At 39.0% G+C, this 24,831-nt stretch overlaps 1 protein-coding gene across 1 annotated transcript; it reads left to right on the top strand.

The window, feature by feature from the left end:
* Positions 1-853: 853 nt before the first annotated feature.
* Positions 854-23,084, top strand: LOC114929471 (cyclic GMP-AMP phosphodiesterase SMPDL3A). The gene is made up of 12 exons (XM_085483024.1): positions 854-922; positions 4,241-4,314; positions 5,793-5,861; positions 7,283-7,454; positions 8,744-8,949; positions 9,423-9,619; positions 16,488-16,668; positions 17,553-17,661; position 17,811; positions 17,842-18,017; positions 18,719-18,850; positions 20,777-23,084. The coding sequence occupies exons 1-12, from the start codon at positions 903-905 to the stop codon at positions 20,895-20,897; spliced, it is 1,458 nt and encodes a 485-aa protein (XP_085339150.1). The 5' UTR covers positions 854-902; the 3' UTR covers positions 20,898-23,084.
* Positions 23,085-24,831: the final 1,747 nt, after the last annotated feature.

Raw genomic sequence — 24,831 nt, 5'->3', positions numbered from 1 at the left:
GTTTATAGTCAAACAACCTCCTCGAGCAGCCTTGTTCCGAGCGATACTAGTGATGTTATATCTAGTTGACAACGCGCTACTATAACCAGATATAATCTAAGTTTAACAGAGCGTGAAGCAGCGCAAAGTGCGCGAATTAACGTGCTTACAGCGCTAGGGTAAGAAAACACAGGGCAAATAGTCACCTCTTAAGGGGAGAGTGCCCTATACAATGAACATGTTTCATCTCTGGCTCTTTTATATTTCAACACGAGAAATATGTTTTTCGATCAAAACTATCTGATTTGTTATATTTTCAATTTATATTTAGGGATACGTGTGCGATTCTTTAAATTTTTTAAAAATAATTATATGTATGTGTGTAAATATAAATTTGAAAAATTATCATAAACTTTGAAGAAAGATTCTTCTTTGCGAATAAATTATCCAAGATTCGTTATCGCTTCTGCATATTTTCAAGACTAAAAGTTTCCATTTTCATCTACATTATAAAATAATCTGTATGCGCAACAGAAATATATATATATATTAAGGCAATAAAGTTATGTAGATTCATCCTCTGTATGATATGAACTAACGTTCAGCAGAGATACCATACAGAGGTCGCGTAATAACAACAATTGAGATTTTAACTATTTTGATGGATCGCGTCGTATACGCATATGATGAGTTATTAATCCAAAACGCGCGCACGATATAATATCGTTTACGCGCTCGTTATTCTCGCTCGTGGGGGGAAAAAAGGGGGGTTGGCAGCTATCGTTTTAACACATTACGCGGAATTCTTATAGCGGCTCGACATAGCCATTTGCGCGATGCGACACGCGATTACAAGTAATTACAGTTTGCGCGTGTCATGAATATTTACGAGCGTAGTTTTTAAAGTTTCGTGTTTAGTCTAGATGAGTGCGTCAGCCTGCATGTATATATATATCGAGAGTAGCGATTTCTCGATGTTGCGAGTTAATTTTTAAATACGTCATATGCGCGTGAGAATAAAGGTACCTAACTATATTGCAACCCACGGTGGCAAATTCGATTGATAAAAGTTGCCTAAAAACAGATGTAGAAATTTGCTCGAGAAAAACTGGATTGGTTCTAGCGTATGGCCAGCGTCCCCTATAGCTACGATAAATAGTTTACCATTATTTTAGCATAGATCCTGGCCAATTTTGCTCTCCATTATGCTACCTTCAAGCTGAATAATATCTGGCAAAATTTTCTGAATACAATCGCGGTCCCACTAGCAAACTCGAGTAGTGTTGGCATTACTGTATCAAGACTGTCAAGTGCATGAACCTTATATCTAAGGTTATCACCATCAGCCATGAAGAGCTACCATCAGCTACAAACTCATTAATATATCGTTCAGTGTATATCAGATCAGTTTTCGACGAAAGTGATTTTATTACAATTCATCATCAAGTAGCGCGTAATTCTTTAAGATTTTGCTTCCTTTAAATATTTGTATGTGCAGTAGAAATTGCGGGAATTTGTACGCGATAACCTTTCTTGTTTTCGTGCTGTGTCATCTTCTTTAGTTACGTGTCTTATAATTACGTGTAATAATGGACCACGAAAAAAAAACGACTTTTAACTAGAATCTAATACCGATTAAGACTAGCGCCTAATCAGTTTAAATAACAAAAGAATGATATCTGAGCGTTTGGATATTTCGACATATCTAGGCTGCTAGATTTCACGAGGTTACACATACAACTAGGTGCTAGATTGCGTCTAGGGAAACTGGCTCACATCTAGCCAGACCCAAATTTCTACACATATATGACATTTTCAATTTTATTCGATAGGACATCGAATTTTTGGCGTGCCAATCTAATATCTTTTTTACTTTTGCAATTGACATTCTTTCTGATATTTTATACACTCGTATAAAATCGATCCTTCTACTTCTTAATAAAGACACTTGGTTATAAATAAGGCATTCCCTCTTCTTTATGGATACTAAATGCTAAATTAGGGAGATTTGCTCCAACGCTGAGCTCTTTCTCGTTAATAAATTATACGAAGATAAAGTGATTTTGAATCAAGAGTTGCAGCTGCGCGAAATCTTGAAATCTTATTTAGTATTTAATCTTAATTATGTGTCTAATTTGAAGTTGTTTGCAAGATTAAAAAAAAGTCAAGAAACCATCTTAGTATTGGTCATTCGCTTATATATATATATTCAATTATATATTCTCATCTTAATCTATTTTAAGATCGCAGAAGTGAGAAGCACAGTAGAGGCAAAAAGCACTGTCGCACGTTCGATAGGCACTTTTAGCTCATTTGCACAAATTATTGACGCGAGAAACGATCTCTCGAGACGAGTTAAGCAAGAGTCCATCGGGACACAAAATTAGCGCGAGTCTCCCGGTTATAATACCTCGATAATATATAATCATTCGTTGCTTGTTCTTTGCGAAATTGTCCGTTCGGCGAAACATCGCGACGTTTCCTTTATTCGACGCCCACAAATGATTCATGTATCAGCGTTAGCCTATTCCGCGGTATCGACATCACCTCGGCTATTATTTCGCATTAAGTCGTTAGCGCTCGGTCGCGCACGCTCGCGATCGCCCGAAACGAACAAGAAAATCGCGTGTCCCATCGTAAACTTCCGCTCTCTCACCCCTTTCTCGGGCATAGTACAAAAGGCCGTTCATGATAGACCGATTGCCCGGTAATGGTTCGCTCCGTAATTCCGCTTGTCGTTCTCGTCCTGCGCTAGTCGCAAATTGAAATTCACGATGGCCGCCGAGCCAAATGTGCTCGCGTTCCTCCCTTTCTCACCCCGTATTCATCCGCTTTCAATCTGCTCGCAGGTCTGCGGCGATATGATAAGTAAGAGACGAGTGCGCGAATGAGTGTCGTCGAGAAATGCGAAAATTGAACCAAAAATTGTTGTATAATAAATATTCAAATGATATATAAAATTCAACTCGCAAAGAACAATGATAGCGAACTCATAAATATGAAACTTCATCCTTAAGCTTAAAATATGCATGCGATAACATCGTACTGGAAAGAATTAATAATGTAAAAAGAAATTTGGAGAAAAAGGGAGAAATTTTAATATAAAATACGTGCGATGCGCGGTAAAAATACCATGCGGAATCATACATTTTAGCGCGAAGATTGTAACGCGTTGAACTGTTTTTAATCGGCGTTTTTAAAAAAACGCGTAAGAAGACAGTTGAGTGATGCATCGCTGTTCGCGGCTCTGCAATTCGCGAGGCGTGCAATTGTCGCTGAATTAAATCCAAAATTAGCGCTTGTTTATCAACTCCCGCTGCGTTATTTATCTTGAATATTTACGTTTCGCCGGGAAACGAAATAGCCGCGCGCGACTGCATTAATTATGCGCGGCGGTATGTCACATATTTTTCGTCGAGGGATGAATTTCATACACATTTGGCGTATAAACAGAATTCGATTTTCCAGCGTCCGGTCCTGTCAATTTTGCGAGAATCCTCGAAATTTGAGGGAAGAGGGTGTAACGTAACCGCTCGATGGTTTGATTTTGATTGCGAAGGCTAGCTCGTGTATGCAAGATAACTTGTTTTTGTGCAAAATGTAAAAAGCCAACAAATTTGTTTATATTTGTTTGACGCATTCCTTGCGACGTTGAACGCATAAATCAACAAATCCTTTCGCTATTGGTCGAATCTAAAAGCGTACCGCACATGATTGAAATTATTGTGAGCGTCAGGGTAAATAAAAGCCCGGAACTACACATACATGCATGCACTACATAACACACGCAACATACAGAGGGACTCTTACCCTGCAATCGCAGTGAATTTTCACGGAATTGATTTTTCGCATTTCATCTGTCTTGGAAATAGAAACGCGGGGAAAAATCTAGATTATATCCGAATTCGGCGCGTTTACGGACATAAAATTATCCACGGCTGGCGCTATCCGACATTAATGGCCGACCTTTATTTGCATATCGCGTTTAAGCTGCGCGAAGCGTTATTCCGCTTTAATGCCGCACGCCGAAGGGTGAGGGCGGACCGTATATATACTTATCATCTTTTATGACTCCGGGAATATACCGTTTGTGCCACAGAAATATACTTTATCTCACAGCCGAGTTCTTGGCTTCAATCTCTCGCGCGAGATTGCAAAATATATTGTACATTAGACTCGAGCGCAAACAAAACCTTCGTCATCGTTATAGCGCGACGCGAGAATTCTCTCCTGCGGCGTTCAAACGATCTTGTAATTACAGGTGCGATTCCGGAAAGATGATACGCGACTACCTGATACTGCTCTCGTGGCTCTGCGCGGTGCAAGGAAAGATAGGTGAGTACACATTGCGCTCTCTGCGGACAATATATTGTTATAATTTATATTATATTTGCAGCCCCTGTAATTTTCCACTTTTTTCATGCACTTTAGTCCACGCCATTTTTTTGTTAATACCTCTATGAAGGGGTATAAGAAACTATTATGTTTATTGTAGCGGCTCATCCGATGCCTTCAGGCGCGTCTGCAATCTGGCTATCGTTTACGCGCCGCCAGAAAATCCACCTCGCGGCGCGAGAGAAAGATTTTCGAACAACAACGGGCGGGTTTGAAAACGACGTTTTGCTTTAAATTTAGTCGAGAGATTCACGCGCGCGCGCGCGCGCGTGTGTGTGTTTTTCGAAAATTCATTTGCGCTCGATTTTTTATATAATAAAGTTACAGCAAATATAGTCGAGGAATAAGATTATAATGATGCTTTTTTCGTTATAATTTTTATCACGATTGTCGTAAATAATCAACAATTTTGTTATTTTATAAAGTTTTCATTAGAGTATTGTTATATTTGCAAAAGGCACTAAAATAGCCTAAAATAAATATAACATTCTCTTTCATTCTTTCTCCTCTTTTACACACAGCAAGATTAAAATATTTCTTACGCTATAATTTCTTGTTACATGTAATATTCTTATTGTTAATACTCTTTTGGTAGAAAAAATCTCCATTTTAAATAATTCGATAACAAGGAGATAAAATGTACGCCAATATAAATTAAAAATACATGCAAGTTTTCCTTTTAAACACACAAAGCGCAATTATAAAGCACCATATACGCGCATAAAAGCTTACAACAATGTTTTTTTTATTGTCGTGTTATCTTTCATAGCTGTTATTGTTTCCAAGATGTAATCGACCTCAATTTCATGAGTCTCCACATAGCGCTTCGTCTAGTGACGAAAAATTTGTCAGGACAGCAAAATTTCCATCTGCGCAACGAGTTTCGCGATGTACATCGCGGCATTTTTTTTCATATAGACATGCGAATATGATCCCTATGTTTATTTGTGACAATGGGAGCGCAGCAATTGGTATGATATATATATATATATACATATTTTTCCATACTGCGACAACAGAAAATTTAACTCGCGTGATATTATACTGGTTTTAATTCTTGGGATATTTTGACAAGGTTACAGGCCAAATTTTTTACAGAAAGGCAAAAGTCTATTTATTTAAAAAAATATAAAAATGGCAAATTCTATGAAAAAAGTGTAAACTAAATCTCTTAATAAACAACGATGGTATTTGAAATTTCGCGCTGCTCTGCATAGACAAATAAGTTATTTTTATTTACGAATAGCGTTTTTGAAATATGCGATTTGATCGAAGCCAGAGAGCGGTTCAATCGCTTTAAGCACCGAAATATACTACCATATTGACGTGAAAATTTTATTTCAATTTCGATATTTTTACCGCTTTTTATTTTTCATTAACCCCACAATCAGGATAAAGAAAAGTTTGTCGTCTTGTAGGCTATTTCTGGCATATCACCGATCTCCATTACGACCCAAAGTATTCTACGCAAGGAAACGCCGCCAGCAGTAAGTCAATTATTAATAATCAATCGATTTATTATTTTTATTAGAAACATATCTTTTCTAGGATATTTCTTTTTATTAGTTTAGTATATTTTTCGAAAAAAATATTTCGCATGTGTTGATTTTCTCAATGTGTTTGATTTTCATTCAAATATCACTAACGTAGACCTATAGAGATCGATCACGTAATTATTAGTGATTGTTTTTATACATTTTATCTTATATCCAATCACTCGTGCAAATCTCATTTTATCAAACCTCATTATTTCTTCGAGGTCACGTCATCACGATTTTGCGAAATTCGCGCGAAAATTTTCACTTTTCGCTTTTTCGCTCTTAGGGAGAGAATATACGTGATCGACCTCCCGATGCGAAACCCGAGCCTTGATGTTACCACCCAGTGTAGCCAGATGCCTCGAGATATAAACTTTCTCGAGCATTTCATGAAAATTCCTTCAAATTTATTAGTATATTTTGTGAAAATTTTCATCAAAGACTTTATATGCTCCAAAATATGTAATGCGAACATACTTTTCATCCTTTTATCTCACTATACACGTTTTATCTCATTAAACACCTTATTATATAAACGTTTACTGGTGGACACGTGTTTTCACAGAGTTTGAAATTAATTTTTCAAGAAAAATATCGCGAAAGATTATTACATACATTCATCGTTAAAATAACATTTGGTAGTATTGTTAAAAATGCGTACGTTAATTTGTTCGCATTCGTAAAGATCAGTACAAGATTTTGTTTCATCAACATTTTTCTATCTAAAAACTTGATTTAAAAAAAAGACGAAAAATTTTAATAATCGAATATTTTAGAGAAAGAAAAAATTAATTGAAATTATGTAGGCAATTGCGCGTTAATGAGTGTTAATTTTCACACATGTTACGTTCATCTTTGATATTATTAAACGTACATTTTTTATTTCGAGAAAGGAAGCATTTCGCACGAGACATATTTGGGTCTATTTAGCATGCGAGGGACCGAGCTTTAAAACGGACACACGCCCCCGTTTCGTTATACATTTCATTTTCCGACGATCGCATGAGCAAATTATTATCATTCCTCTAATAGGAAGGTAAAACTGTTATTTACCGACCCTCTCCTCTCCTTTCCCGCTCCGGTATTTACCGATCGCTTTAAAGTACCTAGCGTGTTCAGCTGGCACGAGACTCGGTAGCGAAATAGCGACGGCTTAAATTACCACGGTCCTACTCTTCCTTCTCCCTTCATTTATCCGACCTACCGCTATATCTCGGGCCTCGTGTCGTACGAACGTTAGCGGGACGACGACACGAGCCTTAAGCGCGACCCTGGCCGTCCCCTGTTTTGCACTCCATCTCGCAGGTTCCCACGAATAACCCTCTCTCGTGCACGTATCGCGTTTACAATTCGTCGATGTGTGGTTTCAGTGTGCTGGAACACGAAGAACAGCCTCGACAGCGGGCGGATAAGACTCGACAGAAAATTGGCGGGCAAGTTCGGCGACTACAGCTGCGACTCGCCCTGGGCCCTCATCGAATCGGCGGCGCGGGCTATGAGATCGATGCACGGCGAAGGGATCGAGTTTGTCCTCTGGACAGGGTAGGTCAAAGTTCAAGCGGATGTCTCATTCATATTCCATCATCTTTGTTTCGTTCTTTTTTTTATCGAATATTCCCTTAATTCATATATGAGAGTAGCATATGTTATCGTTATCATTATTTTTCCACAGCATTTTTATTATTGCGCGTTAACATTATTGTGTGTTATTTTATTAATTATATTATTATTAATTTATATCGTGTATTTGAAATTTATGAAAATATTCGGCGCCTTTACTACTCGAAAACGATATATGATGTACTACCGTTAATAACAATTGTTAAATGAATCATTAACGTATTGTAATTTATTCACGAGGTCTCATTTATTATCAATAAAATTATAAACAAGATCCAGTTTGGGGGAATGACAATTTGTTAATTCAGTTAATAACGTGATTATTATGCGTTGAATTTATTACCGTTAAATAAATTTATTTCACGAACGATTTACTTTAGTCGGAGGTGCACAACTTCCAATTAATTATCGGAAAGCGAAGAGTACAGTTCCGCTGACCGGTATAAATATATCGCGTTCCCTATACCGATGGCTTTTTGGCCACTTAGCCCTGCTCCGCCGCGCAATTATCGAGAAGTATGGTATAGACGTGCAAAAGGAAACGATATTCGTTTATTATATATAAAGAAAATAAATAACGCGAATCCACCAGTTTTGTGATGTTATAAATTTCAAACTCATAACACGTTAATATCGAAAGCACTCGAAAATTTGTAGCACTATGTTAAACTGAATTCGATTCGCATCATTTGCTACACTATAGGCATGTACCATCATTCTACTTCAAACGTAACTCTCTAAAGTGCTGAAACTTTATAGTACCTTTTAGTTTCCATTTTTTTCAGTCAAACATCTCGAGACGAAAAATTACTTTTTCTCTTGATAAAATGAAAGCAAAAATTAAATTAAATTAACTCAAGGGAAACATTTCGAAATAGCTTTTTTATTCATTCGATGTTTTTGTCTTCCGGAACATGTCATTCGTATATCGGTTCGCATCAATTTTCTCCGATTTCCGATTGTCGAGACGCGACGAAGTTTAATCAATTACCAGTTGACGTAGCAATTATCAGTGTTTCGTTCGATTTTCCATCGTCGTCTCATCTCGCGTGTCGACGCGTCCTTAATTCGCGACGCTGCCCTCTTTTCTCGTATTGTATTCATCAATGATAAGCGCGTCGACGCGACGGGTCTGTCGCACCCTCCTCGATAATCCCTTCCCTCGCGTTACATGTAAGCAGGACTAACAAGGCTGTAACTACTTGTTGCAGGGACGCGCTAACACGCTCCACTAGCATGAGCGTCGACCTGCGTCTGCAGTGTCTGCGGAATTTGACCGATCTGTTGCACCGCACGTTCAAAGGACAATTCGTGTTTCCCGCCCTCGGCCACGAAGACATCGGCGTGAATTACACGCAGCTGGCGAACCTCTGGCAGCACTGGTTACCGCCAGAAGCGGTGGATACCTTCGTAAAGGGTGAGCGAGCAATTTCGATCAGGCTATAGAATTACAAGAGCGGCCAGTTTTTTTTTTATTTCATATAATTCTCTTTCAAATAATATCAGCAAAATGTTTTATTTTTACAAATTTCTCCGTAAAAAAAGAAAAGATTGGTTTTTCATCTCGATATTCGATAGAGCTCTATTCTCAGAGATGTAATCTCTCAGACTGTAAGCGTGTTGGTGTATTATATATTTAGAAACCGCGTTAAAATTGATAAAGAAGCATTATCGTTCTCCGAGAGTATGTATAAATGATCGGTGAACGAGATTCGTGCCGCTCTTTGATTCGAAACGAGCCCAGCGGATCGATGCAACATTTATGGATACCCTTTATATATATCTCTCTCTCTCTGAAAATGTGTTACGGCACAAAGTAAGCTTATTGGCGAGCATAAATTCGCCCCCTGGGGGCTTTACCGCCACGGCACTATTCAAAATTTGTTGCAGCCGGCTACTACACGATCGAGCAGCGCTCGAAAAAATATCGGATCGTCTTCCTTAATACGAATTTGTGGCTGAACCCGGTCGACAGCCGTATGCTGCATCGTGTCGGAAGTAGCACGGTCGATAACATGCAGGATCCCTTCGGCCAATGGTCCTGGTTCCAGTCTGTGTTAGAGAATGCGCGGAAGAAGAAGGAAACGGTAGGTTGATGCTCTGCTCGATATATGTATATATAGATATATATATATGCCATCATTGCTCTTCTCTTCTCTTCGAACGCGTTATTACTACGTCGAACGTATTCTTTGTTTCCCTGTATCTCGCCGATAGTATATATTGTATGGCGGCGAAATAATCCGTGGCATATCGCCATGGTATCGATACGAACGATTTTTATGGATTTTTGTTCAAGAAGGTTGGACAGAACGCGAAACGCAAAAAGAGAGAGAGAGAGAGAGAAAGCGATAAAAGCAAATCTTGCAGTTTCGAATGGATAGAGATTAACGTCTCGATGATGAAAGGAGCAAAAAAGATACGATAATAATTTGATCGCGACAATTCTCAACCGTGTTTTGACAGTTTGTCGGGATAATGGAATTTCGTCTTTTAATGTCGCGTTATTTTGCCAACGATATCGATCGACTCCGAGACCGTCGAACTCTTCGGGAACGACAAACGTGAAACTAAATTAAGCGAAAATACTCGATGAGACTATATTTTCGTAATTCGATTTCGAAACGAATAGCGACCACGCTGACATAAAGGTCGCGTTGGAATTTTTCATGCTCGTATCGATCGCGTATATACGTGCGTGTCTGTACTATCTCGTACTGATTGCACGCGATGTAAAACGATAATTTTAGGGCGAAGAATTTTTTTTACGCGCCAATCTCCATTTTCTCGGAAAACGTACGTTTAACAAGATTTCGGGCGTCAAGTCGCTGTCCGCTATTATATGAAACGTGAGCGTAAATTAAGCTCTTTATAATGAAGTTGATCAATCGATAAATCTATAGACGCGTGTTTTAATACGAGGATTGATTGGATAAATGAGCGTTTAATCGCGCAAAAGCCGATGCGCATTCGGTATCGGGTATGCTTTACGCGAAATTGCGCGTATTCGGAGCGTACGCATTGTGTCTAGATATTCATGCATCGTGCATCGTGATTCAGAACTGTGTCTGACAGTTTGACATCCGTAATGTTTGACATGTGTAAAAACTAAACATAAAGTTAAAAAAAAACAAATAACGGGTATATCATATTACATACGCATATTTATACTATATGTATATATATATATATACGTGAAACACATGCACGTACCTACATAATAATGTGTATAATATGCACAATGTGTATGCATATATTCGTGTGCGCGACAAATTAATTAATACAAATATAATTAAAAACTTTTTAATTAACAATTTTTCGTGTTTCTCTATAAATGTCACAATGCAAGTTAAATATCGCACAATTGTTTTCGTCTATAATTTGATTATATAATATTATTTTTATATTTATGATTTCCCTTTAATAAAAGAGAAAATTGATTGATTTGATAAATCGGCTAAAATTGATTTATTTGATAATTCGACTAAATTTATTCTATGTAAAATACCGCGATGTTCGCGATGTTAACGCAAAAAATATCGCGTCAAGTTAAATGTATGCTAACAGAGTTGAGATATCTGAATGTGATTAATTACTTGTCCATCACCGAGAAAGCTCGCATCGAGCGACCGATATATAAATAAAAAGAGCGTACTTTTTTGCAAGTCCAATAAATTTTTTAATAAATTTTTAATCAGCGTCGCAGTGGCTTGTTTTGCCGCGAAACTTTACCGAACGTACAAATATTCCGTAAAAAAGAACGTTTTCTCACTTCGAAACGACTTGGTGGGACCCTTCGTTCACTTATTGGAAAGAGCGTATTTCCTCCCATTTTTCTTCAAAGATTAATATCGGAACACGAAGCTTTCTCGAGTGTGTGCGATATTATATTTTTTATTTTCTCTAATGCGACATATTTTTCTTTTTTAATATAATCTTTTTTCTTCTCACATTCAAGCTTCTAATGTGTGGAATAAATAAAATGATGAAATTGTACATTTGACATTATTGTGTGTACATATTACGCATCAGAGAGAAAGTTGTCGCGATTGCTCGTGTCGTCAAGCTTGCTAAAGATCGTGGAATTACGGGGGAATGTTTTGCCGAGTAAATAAGCACACAGGTACCTATAAAACACACTGCCAGATATCTCGCGTGTCGCACGACAAGTTGAGTAATTGAAGGGTACCCACGCGAAGGTGTTACTCAGCTTCAGCACAGTTTATTGTTTCGCAAAAAGCGTGAGAAACCCAAGAATGTGACGGCATTAGGGAAAATTTAAGACGACGGTATTGCTGCCCCCACATTTTACCGTCATCGTGCAACGAGATATGTTTTCCTTCTTCTTTTCTTTTCTCTTCTTTTTTTTTTTCAAGGAAACGAGATCTACGATGTACGTCGACAAAATGGAAAGCTTGCAACGTGAAAGATCGCGGAATGTAACGCATCTCGTATTGTGTGTGTGTGTTTGCCTGTCATATTAAAAAACGCTAACGCGAGACGGAAGGATGGAAAGGGAGGGAATAGGATCGTTCAAGAAGATAAATTTTAATGAAATAAATTGTCGCGCGCACGGCGCATATACGAGGACATATGAGGCGAATAAAATCCCCGTTGATCGGACTTCAATATGGCATGTATGATTTATCAAGCGAGCTGTTGTCGTCATCGTTCTCGTTTCTCCTCGTTCGCGCGCTTATAAATTATGGCGCGCGACTACACATGTTCGCTAGACTGACGGCTGACACATGGCAATTTTCGATTTTCTTGATCACGTTTCGGTTCATTATTCGATGGCTTATCGGCTCTATCCCTCTCGTGGCGCACACGTCGACAATTTAGCTTCACGGAGGCTCTCGCGCACAGAAATTTATAATCGCGGGCAAATTGTATAATCATTCAAATGCAAATTGTACGAGATGTGGCGTGTCACTCTCTATTCCCGATGAATGCAATTTCCCCGCCGAAACTTTCCGATTCGACGTATATCGCGCTTTCTCGAGATGCTCGGTGTTCGCCATAAAACACGATGACAAATGTTCATTACGTTTCGCATCGGAGATTGTTGCAATCTAGCGAGACGAAGGGAAATTTATCCTCTCCGATCAGCGGAGCAATTAATGTACTCGCGTCAGGTCCGCGAGAGAGAGAGAGTCGCGCCGGTTTCGCTCGCGGAACCAACGAAGGTCTTCCAAGAGTCGGGACCTATCGAATATCGCACGGGGTCGGTTATCGGTTATCGATTACGCCGCGGGGGGCGTGCAGAACGAGTCCGACATACGCGAGGGAGATCCTTCACGCGACCAGGATGGCACGACCGGCGATAAATTATGGAGGGACTTGGTATTCCATACACGAGAGATGGAGAGACCCTCCGTTCGTATACGTAAACCGTTGCACGCCACCGCCATTGATCCCGATCGTATTAACCGGACGGATGTAGCCGACAGAGAGAGAGAGAGAGAGAGAGAGAGAGAGAGAGCCATCGCGTTTATCCACGACACCATCGGCGCATTCACCTACGTGCACGTTCGAAAAGGCAACCCTGTTACTCCCCCCACATAACGCCACGGGATGGCATTCGTGTATGAAGAGTGACGTACATTTTTCAACATACCTCTCCGTGCGCGCAATAAAACTCCGCTTCAATTTTTGATTCTCTACGGTTAAAAAAAAAAAGTCAGAAATTATTCGTAAGATTTACTATATTCTCGAGGTTAAACCCTTTATATTTTCATCGCATACACTTAGACTCCCTAAATAACGTTCTCCGAGTCTCGATCGATATCGCGAACGCGATGTTTTCGAAAGCGACGAGCTTTGATTTTGCAATTATCTCTCCTTCACCGTCGACAAGATCGAAGACGTCGTAAAGTTTCAAGTTTTAAAGGAGATAAGATCCACGACTAGGGAGACCGGATCACAATAACGCGCGATGTGACCAGTCTCGATAAAAACAGCTGTATTTTCTGCCCGATAACCATGCGCAATATTCTACTCGCTCTCGGGAGAGTCCTAAAGCTTCTCCCACTCTTTCTATCTCTCTTTTTCTCTTCATCCCTCGTCGAAAGAGCTCTTAGTGCGATTCAACGAGCGTGGAAGCAAAATAGCCGTCGCGCGATAGGTACTCTTCAAAGCGATGAAATGACCAGTAGGGTAATAACAATCGGAAAATATAGCGAGCACAGCTCGTTGGTTCCGCGACTCTGATAACCCAGCAATAATTCTCCTTCTCCCATCTCTCTTCACTCATCCTTTTCTATCTCGATACTCGCTCGATCGCTCCGTCGTGGACACGCTCTCTCCAGGGATTTCCGGAAGAATTCTCGGAAAATCTTGTACGTCCTCGTGTGCCCGGATAAAAAGAGAGCGCACACCGACGCGAAAGAAAAGGGGTGAGGGAAGCACCGAGAGATAGAAATCCGATTTTCCGTGGACAGATATAATCCGGGGCCGGTGTGTGCTGCTGCTTCGCAAACGGTCCGAGCGGGCTTCTCAATCCTTGCATTCCACTAGAAAACGAGCGACGTCGCGAGAGAGCGGTTATCTGGGAGGAGGAGATCTGGATCGATCGATCGTTTTTGAACGTCAGACTGGATAATGCGATTACAAATTACGAGTCGTTTAAGAGCGGCGGGGGCAAAACTGACCAATCAGCGAACCATTGTGTGCCCAATTCGTTCGTTGAATGGCAGCCGTGATTCCTGCACCTTCGGCAAAAGATGCCCGATTTCGAGTCTGCTCGCGCGATATCTTTTTCAATCTCGTCGCGACAATTCGGTTATTCGCGGATAAAGAGAGAAAGAACGCGTGCTTTTTCTTTCGCCCACGAGAGCAGAGGCCGAGTGCTTTTGCGTTTCGACGTCCTGTCACATATAATTCCGGACGCCGTCGTTCAACCGCAAGTTTCGCGTTCGTATACGATCGGTTATCATTTCGGAGGAGACAATCTTGTCCCCATGGCTCGATTCAACGAGAAAGGATCCGCGAAAATGAAAAACGTATCTCTCGCTTTTCCCCTCCGTTTTCTTTTCCGCCGTTATCCACTTAACGAGTTTTGTTTCATCCACACCATCCACTACCTCGCTTGAAATATCCGAAGGGAGTAGTTGACTTATTTCGAGCCAATATTGATCACGGACATACATGTCAGAGATATATCGTTATATTCATCATTATTTCAGTTATTGATAATACAGTTGTCATTTACTTATTACGTATTGTAGCGTTAACCTCATTGGACGTGAAGATGTAATTAAACAGTTTGACAGATATCTCTAATAAATATAACAACAATTATTAAATTATAAAAAGCATTAATATATAAAATTCAAGTAAATGACACATCTGTCATATAAATTTACAAAGGTTTTATTGATCAAAACAATCGTCGTTAACGCGCGCGTACGTTCCGATCGTGATATTTTCCGAGGATGATATATAATACCTACTAATACTCTCTCCTCGATAACCAAAGGTATCTTTGGTTTTTCAATCAAAGTTCCCGTTTCGGCGCCAACATCAATTTGCGTTCCAAACCGGTGGGACTAATTTCACGTACGTGTCCGATTAGATATCTGGTCCTTCGCGACGGATACCATGATCGAACGTGCAATGTATGTACGTACGTATGTGTGTGTGTGTGTGCGCGCAATCGTCCTCGACTGGCGACTGGCCGGTTTGCCGACGCTAACGAGACTTCCTGCGTCCCGGGAGACACATTGCGTAGCCGCGTACGTGATTCACTTCGGGGCGTCTGTTTAGCCGGGGTGCAGTCACGCGACATAACTAAGGGTCGCTGTTGAATGAGAATGCTTCCGCTCTTTGGTTGCGGACGAGATCCGCCGATATTTATCATCCGATTCTCGATGTGTGTTTCCCTCCCCGAGTTCTCTACGCGATCTCTACAGAAATTCAATCGTTATTATCTTTTCGTCGTAAATTTATAATATTAGCATCGCTAAGGTTTTTATTCGAGCAACATTTTAATCTAATATTTTATAAAAAATATATAATGTATGTACTTGAGTATACATAAGTATTTTTATCTTTAAAAAATGGCTTTGCGATACAAAGATAGCAAACAAATATTCCATTTCGGAGACGAACATTTTTAATTATATATTTTCTCTCTTTTTCTTACTCCACTATCAGAAAATTACGTAATAAATTGTAAAGTTCAAGTCTTTCTTCAATGTGCAATATGTAAAAAAATATACTGATCAAATTGATTTAGTGTTATGTTCACAGAGCAGTGCAAATCTAGTCTGCACTCTTTGACCATAAAAATGCGAGGGGAACTATATCCATATCAGAAACAACATTGTAACTGTCTTCAGACCCAATATCAATAACTTGCGATATAGAAAAAGATACTTCTACTTTAATGGATTTGGATATATCGCCATTTGTGGAACACGAGGCGACAGTATCTGCTCAAGCAAATTTAGATATATCGAATTGAGATTCTCGGTGGTATTGTTGGCACAGATGCTTTTATGATCAAAGTATTAAAATTGAACATTTCAACAATAATAAATACATTAAAAAATCAAACGATGCACCAAAAAATATAAAACGCTATAAATATTTGATTTAATCAGCGCGATAAAAACTTAACATTGTACATACAAAAGTATTTTTTTTTTTAAATTCCTCTGCATAGTTCGATAGATTTAAAATTGAAACAAATTCTTTTATTTTTTATGAGAGAAATATTTTATCATGATGCATATGCATTGCATCCAAAAAGTATTACTGCATTAAGCAACAGCGAATAATGCTGTCAGAGTTTAATCTACGTGAGGTAGAACACATCAATAGTATCGGAAGAAACATCCAGTTTACATGAATGGATATGAAAGCAGAGTTGATGCGGAATGCGGAGTTAACTATGCAGGTTTTCGAAATATCGATGTTCGATGCTCATTCCCTATTCTGTTCTGTAACGGTCAGGTGTACATAGTCGGCCACACGCCTCCGGGAGTGGACGACCATGAAAGCGGCGCCGCGGCTCTTAACGAGAGGCATAACACCAAGTATCTTCAGACGGTGCGACTTTATTCGGACATTATCAGAGGACAGTTCTTCGGTCACTGGCATTCGGATACGTTCCGTGTAATTTACAGCGACTTAGGTAAGTTTTATACGCGGAAAACAGACTAAATCAGACTTGGTATAATATTTTAATATGTTATCAAAAAAGGAAAATACTTTTACATTTATTTTTAGATTTTATTTTGATATTTTGATATTTTATAAATAGAGAAATAGATGTTTTAAAGTTATAAAATATGAATTTGAAAGCAAATCTGCTCGATATTCATAAAAATAAACGCGGTGGTCTTCTTAATTATATATTAAAAGCGATCTAGGAGATTTTCAAATATTTCGCGTAATATTGAAATAATACAATACTTGTTTGCATATTTTTTCTGATGATATAATTTTTTAAAATATAAAATAAAAATTTACGTCGAAATAGAAACACTCGCTGTAACCATCAACCTGTTTTTTTTTTTTTAATCTCAGTTTTTATAAGATTACTAACTAGATAAAAATATATAGAGAAACTCTTTTTCACGATATGTGACGTGTTGAAAAAGTTTTATTGCAATCTGAATTATGTATGTCATGATAATTTTCAGTCCTCAAAAAGAATTAGTTGTGTCGATTAACAATAAGATTAAAGATATTCATTAATATTCATGGTTAAATATGAAACATTTATTGCAGAAAAATTGCGATAGATTATTAATATTATTATATTTTCTTTTTTCTGCAAAAAACATTAAACAATTTTTTGAAACCCATATTAATTCCGTCATACCGCGAATCTGCCTTTTTCATATCAATTCCTCAGAGCCAAACAAATATATTTAACTGATCAATTATTTCAATTTTTTTGTTATCGATTCTCGCATCCAGCGCATTGCATCGTTTCATCAGTTGTCGCTTTGATCTCAAATATTATTAATATTCAGCGCGCGATTAATTATTCTGCAAAACGATACTAAACAGGTCTGCCCGTATCCTGGATAATGATGGCTCCCAGTGTAACTCCGAGCGCCGTTGGAGGACCCAACAACCCGGGTTTGCGATTGTACAAGTTCGAAACTAACACCGGACAGTTACGTGGCGATGGGGCGCGTATACATACATTCTCGATAATAATATCTCTGTCGTTCCTGTAACGTCTATTTGTGCGACGTGTCGATTTCAAAGGGATGCAGAAATGCAGAATGAATTGAATATATATATATATATTATATATATGAGTGTCTATATATGTATATTGCATGCTGAACAGATTCTGGATTACACGCAGTACTATCTTAATCTGCCCGAGGCAAATTCAAACGGCAAAGCGAACTGGATGATCGAGTACTCGCTGCTCGAATATTATGAGCTGCATGAGATATCGGCCATCACTCTTCACGATCTGGCTGACCGATTTACGCAATCCAATGATTACGCCTTCGTTAGGTACGTAGCGCGCGATGAGACGGATCGATTGGCTTCGATTTGGGCTTGCGTACATATATCTCGAAAACCATAATAGTATTCCTCCTCGCTGAATACTGGCCTCGATTACATCTTAAATCGCGTGTTTCATTCGCTGACATATTTTTTTTTTTTTTTTTTGGCTTTTCTCCAGAAGTGAAACGAAATGCAACGAAAACAGACAATGTTCGTCCAAAAATAGCATTTATATCGCTGCGCTAATCGCGTTCTCGAATCAACCGGGCGTGTTTAGTATGCTTATAATAGCGATCGCTTATATTATCATCGTTGTTTGATAGTAATTTCGTCTAATTGCCGGTCGCGGTTAAAATTTTCAACGGGTTTTCCCTAAGAACACGATGTCGCGTGTGATGTCGACGCGAGATTAATAATTCCCGGCGCACACGTTTCTCTCCGCGAGTCGACAATTATTTTCCGGACGATAATATTCGTAGCCCATCCGTGCGACATTGTGATAACTATCTTACCCCTTTCGAGACAGAGGCGCGCGCCATTACGATGCTAATGACAGTCCCGGTAGTCCCGCGACCAGTCCTCTTAATGCACAAGCTCGGTCTCTCGGTATACATGTATACATTATCTTTCCTCGCGTAACGCCTCGCGGTATGTTTGTACACCGTGTTATGCGCGCGTGTGTGTTTGCGCGTTTCTCTCTGCTTCAGGTATTACGCGGCCAACACGGTCTCGCTACCGCGCGAGGTGGAGCAAATCTGGGGCTGCGGCGGTCCTCTCAACGGAGTCTGTGCGCTGCATCATTACTGTACCGTGACCAGGCTCAATCCCGAGTCCTACAGGTACGCCACGCCTTGTAACTCTCGGCTCGCGCGCGTTTCGGTGAATCGTTTCGCTCTCGCAAAATTTCTCATCTCGATGTACTCGATATACGCGCCTCATCTTTTCGCCGAGTATTTTTCTGGCCGACTCTCGTTTCCTCAAGATTTTCAGATCTAACCCGCCGCGGATCAGACCAAACAGTAGTAGTATATATGAAAATCGCGTCGTCGCAAAGATTTATCCGCGTGATATTGGCAAACTAGTTTCATGAGAAAGAGATACGGAGTTTTCTTAACCTGCGAAGAAAATTGAGTCTTGTGTAATTTTCTTCGGTAAGCATTTCATATTCAAGAGATATTAATCACTAATGTTGACTTCTCTTTTCATTTGATATGCAATCTTGTTTCATTTTAATAAACACAGATAAATTCAACATTGATAATGAGTTCTCTCGCGAGCTTTCGCGAGCAATTTTAATTCGATCGCTCTCTCTCTCTCTCTCTCTCTATTCCGTCGAAAATGCAAGTTGGGTGTATCAACCCCTTGGATAACGTACATGAACTTGGAATCTATCGAGAATTTGTCGTTAATTGGTTGCGTACACGTGAAGCGAATACCAATTAGATCAAAGTACATCGCGCGCATTGCACCGTTAATAATACTGTCACGAAATGGAAACGAAGATATGGATAATTTTGAAAATGAGAATAATTTGCTTACGGAAGTTTGCATATTTCAAATGTTTTCATTTCGTAAATTATTAATGCAATACAATCGATATTGGAATTAACTAGTAAAATCTCTCCTTTATACAAATTAATTATAACTGAAACAACACGTTTTTAATAATTGCGAATCTAACAATATATATATCATAGACTTATAAAAATAATATAATCTGTCATTTATATTAAAAGAGATGTAAGAAATTCTATATCGGTATAAGAAAAATTACATACGTTTACTGACAATTAACATTGTTGAATTCCCCGGAGTGCTGTTTCAAAGTCTAACATATATTGAAACGAACGAAAATGGAAGGTTAAATCCCAAAAGAGTTGTCTCGACCGTTTGAAATTATAAAGTGAATCAAGTCAGTAACAGACTAGATAAATGTCGGTATAAAGATAGATAAACGGAAAGATGGATAGAGAGGGATTACTGCACTTTTCAATATTCCAAAAGGCGGCGGGACGTCTTCTTCGTAAATTAAGCACCATGAAAGCTCTCGTAGTTTGAAAGCGTCATGTAATCTCGCAAAGTCTTGGAAGAGCCTCAAAGATTTCAGAGAGTTCTCAGCTAAGAGGTAGTTTAGCGCGGTGATGTTTCGAAGTTGCGAGCAATTTCGTATTAGCGAGCCGAGGTTGTAACACCTCGCGAGTGACCGCTTGCAAAAATAATGGAAACGCACCAGCGCCGCGGAGATAAATTTTTAAACAACACGATGCAAAGCCTTCGCAAAGCGAGGCAAATGCATTATGCATTGGATAAAACGCTGTGACCGAAAAAAATACGTGTTATCGACGGAATAAAGAAATCAACTTTTTTCCCTCTCTCAATCGCGCAAGAAGATAACAAGGATGCAATATCGAGGTTGGCATCCGGCTTCGAGTCGCTCAGTCAGTTTGTTCCCAAACTTTGCGAGGTCACGAAAGCATCAAGCTTCGGAGACTTGCGACAAGATTCGACGACGAGTCGAAACTTGGATCCCATCTCTCCTGTAGCTCTGTACATAAACACGCTTCCAAGAACGCACATAGAACGATCATCGTATCTGTGAAACTACCTTCTCTTCTCGACCGTTACTTCTTAGGTTCGAGCCGGCAAGTTAAAGTGACATTTTTTTTTTTTTTTACGCTAACTGATCTCGACATCCTGTTAGAGTTTCATTATCCTATATGTATATATATATATATATGGCATGTGTATATGTATTACGCTCACAGGGATTGCTATTCGTCCTACGCTTACGCCCTGGCGTCCACGGCACACTCCACCGTGCGTCCCTACTTCGCGTTGCATCTGCTGTCAATGCTGATCTGCGCCGAGGTCCTGAACGACCGGTAGGATGAGCGAGAGACGAGAGAATCCCGGGGGCTACGCCCCGCGCGTCGGCTCTCCCACGACGGTCTCCGCGTCTACTCACCCCGGCAGAATCCGGTCGGGATACACCATCGATCGACCGGTCGGATCGGTCTAGGAGGTGGCCTCGGCCACCCGAGTTAACGCGGCGAACGCGTCTCTCTAGCGATACCGGCGCTAACGTCGCCCGATGTGTCATCTACTTTGTCTATATCTCTGTCGTGTCTCCGTCTTCTCCTTGTCGCGTCATCGAGATTGTTCAGGCGCGCTTTCGTTCCGTCGTGTTTTGGTGTTGCATACGTACGTTCGTCGTGTCTGTTTGCCGCGACGAGCGATTTTCAAGCGAGGTTGTCAAATCCGAGAGGATTCCGGATATAGAAGTACTCGGATATATCTAGAATGTTCAGATGCGCGCCATCGATTCGGAGATCGAAATATCCGTATAATTCGTGTAATATGATTACTCAAAATGATTATTCAAAATGTATAATTCTCATTTGAACGTAAATCTGGATAAAATTCGTATATATATATATATATATATATATATACCACAGAAAAAATCGAACACGCGAAAAACGTCAGCACAACGCATAGAACAATATTTTCTAATTAAAGTTCTATAATAAATGTTTTTAATAACAGAATATGTTAATAATAGGTACTTTGAGGAATTTGCAGCCAACATTTTTATAATTATAATATATTCGGGTATGTATAAAACGATAGTTTTCGAATTATATAAAGATAAATGAAAAAAATCTGTCTTTTTCTTCTCATTCTCTCTCTCTCTCTCTCTCTCTCACTCTCTTTCTTGAAAATTTTTAAAAATAAATATTGGTTCCAAATTCATTTTTGAAAATTAAACTTAGTTAATTTCCTTTTTATTTGTTTATAAACTTATATATTTTCTTAAAACTAAAGTAAACAGATTTGCAAAACCGGATAAACTCTTACTATTCGATTATTTGAACAAATAGTATAAAATTTCCTCCCTCCCTCTTTCTGTCTTTCGTTCCCATCTCTTTTTTGAGCAATTCGAATATATCCGAGTACTTCGGTCTCATCTAGTATTCGTATTTATTCGAAATATCCGAATGTGTGACGGGAAGATTGAATTTATTTGGCGAAAAATTGGTGTGTTGCTAATAATTCTTTTTTGAAGATTACCACGGAATGCAATTAAAAGTTATGTTGGAAAATATTTTTAATTTTTAACAGATTGCTTGTTGAATGAAAATCTTTATTTCATTTTTTTATTTCTTATTTTTATAACAGAGTTATAAACCGAATATATTTTTCGTAAACTTTTAACACCGGTTTGGATGTTCATCTCACAACGTATAATAACATTCTATACATAAGTGTCAAAAACTAAAGATTACATGATATTTTTAAATTCTCGGATCACCTCTCTATATTAAGTACGTTCCATTTTTATCTCTAAATCTCGTAATACTCTATCCACTTGATCTTTGTAAGGAAATAGTCTCGGAATCATTAGCAATATGTCAATATAATCTTTTCGAGATGCGCAGTCTTCCCTATCGAACGATTTCGAATTTAGATATTTACAGCTCCAAGTTTGCGTGGGAGTAAATTGCTGCGCGCGGCTGCCGAGGAGAACAAAAAAAAGGAGACGGAAAGAAAAAGAAAAAGGATTCGCGCGCGCGCGCGCACATATTGAAACCGTTCCTTTCGTCTTCGTCCGCAAGTTTGCCGCGAGCTCTCGGGCATAAATCACCGATCGACGTAGCGTTCCCATTCGAACGTTTCGCGGTCGCGAGCGATCCGATGCGACGCGACGGTGCGACGATTGCCCTCGGCGATGTGCGGAGGATGAATAAAAGACGGATCGTAGGGTAGCGAGAAGTCCCCTTTAGGGAAGTCGCATAGCTGGTAACTCGGTGGGTCATACTTATATTTAAATGTAATTAAAGTTTTACATATACGGGAGTGAAGGGGTTGAGAAGGGGACTTTTACGCTGCTTCGACTAATCCAATGTCAAAACTCCGGAACGCCGCTCTGGAAAACGCTCCGAGCAAAGTCGACAGCTCGAGAAGGAGGCTGCGTCGAAGCTCTTATAGCTTGAAGATTATATTCGTACTACCATTTTGCGATATTGTCGGAACGATGCAGTATTTCTTAATAAAGGACTCATGGATTTGTAACAGCGTCGTGTATATTCTCTTTTTGTCCTTTGCTCCTTTTCTCACTTTATCCCTAAAGACCTACTTCTTATTATGTGTTATAAATGTAATATTAGAAATGTTTCACCGTATTTCTTGCGTCGCGGAATTTAAAATATTATGTTTTCAATTCGCTATACATTGACATTATCACAATACCTCTACAATTAATGATTCATTTTTAATTAATAAACACAAGATTATTAAAGAGAATATCTCTTTTCATGGAAAAGAAAGAAAACAAATTGTTTTCAATTTCTCATTAATCATATTTCTATATAAAATTCCACGTATATTTTACATAGTTGATTATTTTTCGTAAAGTTTGGATTAATCCATTTTTTCACGATAACAGATAGTTTCTGTATCACGATCGAGTTTAAAAATTATTAGCATAGACGACGAGGAAAATTTTACGGGTCAATTTGAAAACAGCATTTTCCGCCATTAAAAAAGTCATTAACAATTACGCGGGCAAAATCCGCGAAACCGACGGGCTTTTAAAAAGCAATTACGTTCCCAGATATTATTTCTCATGGCTATTGCTGAACGCGCAGACTCTGCCGCGGCTCGTTTTCAGACTCCGATGAACAGTTACCAGAATTCAGAATTTACTCGTATAACGAGATATAGCCAGGAAGAGGAGAGGTCTCTCAATTAATTCCGCGGCCGCTACAGTTAGCGGGCTAACCCAACTTCTCTAAACGAGCTCTCCGGGCTTCGTGCACATGGTGACAGCAAATATGAAGATAAGTCGTTCATTAACACGAAGGGAACATTTAGCGGAAAATGTGAGAATTTTGTTAGCGTAATGAGAATCAGGCTTTCACGACAGCGAGAAGGTGGAAGAGGAAGATATCCAAGATATTCGCTAACCAGCGCATCTTCCCCGATTATCTCTACACGGTAAGTACGCATAGCTATGCGTAGCTGTATATGTGTACGTATATGTGTGCGTGTGCGTTTGCGTTTGCGTGCACCGTGATTATAATAACTGTGACTCTGCTCGCGCATGTGCGTTTCGCATTCGTAGGGATATCAGCCATGAAATATATATATATATATATGCGCATCGCGAGGGAGAGATAAGTAAATCTAAGCGTTCTCATCCCTCTCTCTCTCTCTCTCTCACCCTTTTTCGAGAGAGATTGCGCGAATTCATCGCTCATCGCTACAGAGGTATCACGTAACGTGTTGAGAATCTTTGCCGTACATATGTATTAAGATGAACTGCGTATTACACACGCGAAGCGCTTACAAGCTAACAAACATGATTAATATAACGTGTGTTTGTATTGACACGAATTTTTCGCTTCCACTTTTCTTGTCGATCAAACACGATGAAATTGATTCGCGCTTTTTTAATTATTTTCTCCTTATTGCGAAGATTGCAAGACGATCTTTTCTACTCGATTTAATTCGCTCTATCTGCACAAGAGGGATGCGATTATCGGATATTCTGCATGTATACGCGGAATATTAAATTTATTTATGCAAGTATTTTACAATATAACTTGATTGTTTATTAGATGATTAATGCATCACGGAATATATTTATTTTTATTTTACAGATGTGTTTTTATTAGATTTATCTTTTTGATAATTCAATAATAAATAATAAATTGATTTAAGTTTACATTTACTATTTATAGATAAAAAAACATGCATTATTTATATATATTTTCGTAATCAAATTTTTGTAAAGAAATTGTATGAAATTCAATTCTGA

This window comes from Nylanderia fulva, unplaced genomic scaffold (assembly GCF_048542155.1).
Source record: "Nylanderia fulva isolate GAGA-0341 unplaced genomic scaffold, ASM4854215v1 Scaffold23, whole genome shotgun sequence".
Lineage (NCBI taxonomy): Eukaryota > Metazoa > Arthropoda > Insecta > Hymenoptera > Formicidae > Nylanderia > Nylanderia fulva.
The sequence above is the reverse complement of the archived record's forward strand: the minus strand, read 5'-3'. Positions and strand labels throughout refer to the sequence as shown.

Bases quoted from the DNA above. Each gene is read 5' to 3' on its own strand.
- LOC114929471 (XM_085483024.1), top strand. From the start codon at position 903: ATGAGTGCGTCAGCCTGCAT. The intron at 5,862-7,282 runs GTAAGTCAATTA...GTGTGGTTTCAG, and splicing joins GCAAGGAAACGCCGCCAGCA to TGTGCTGGAACACGAAGAAC. The intron at 8,950-9,422 runs GTGAGCGAGCAA...AATTTGTTGCAG, and splicing joins GGTGGATACCTTCGTAAAGG to CCGGCTACTACACGATCGAG.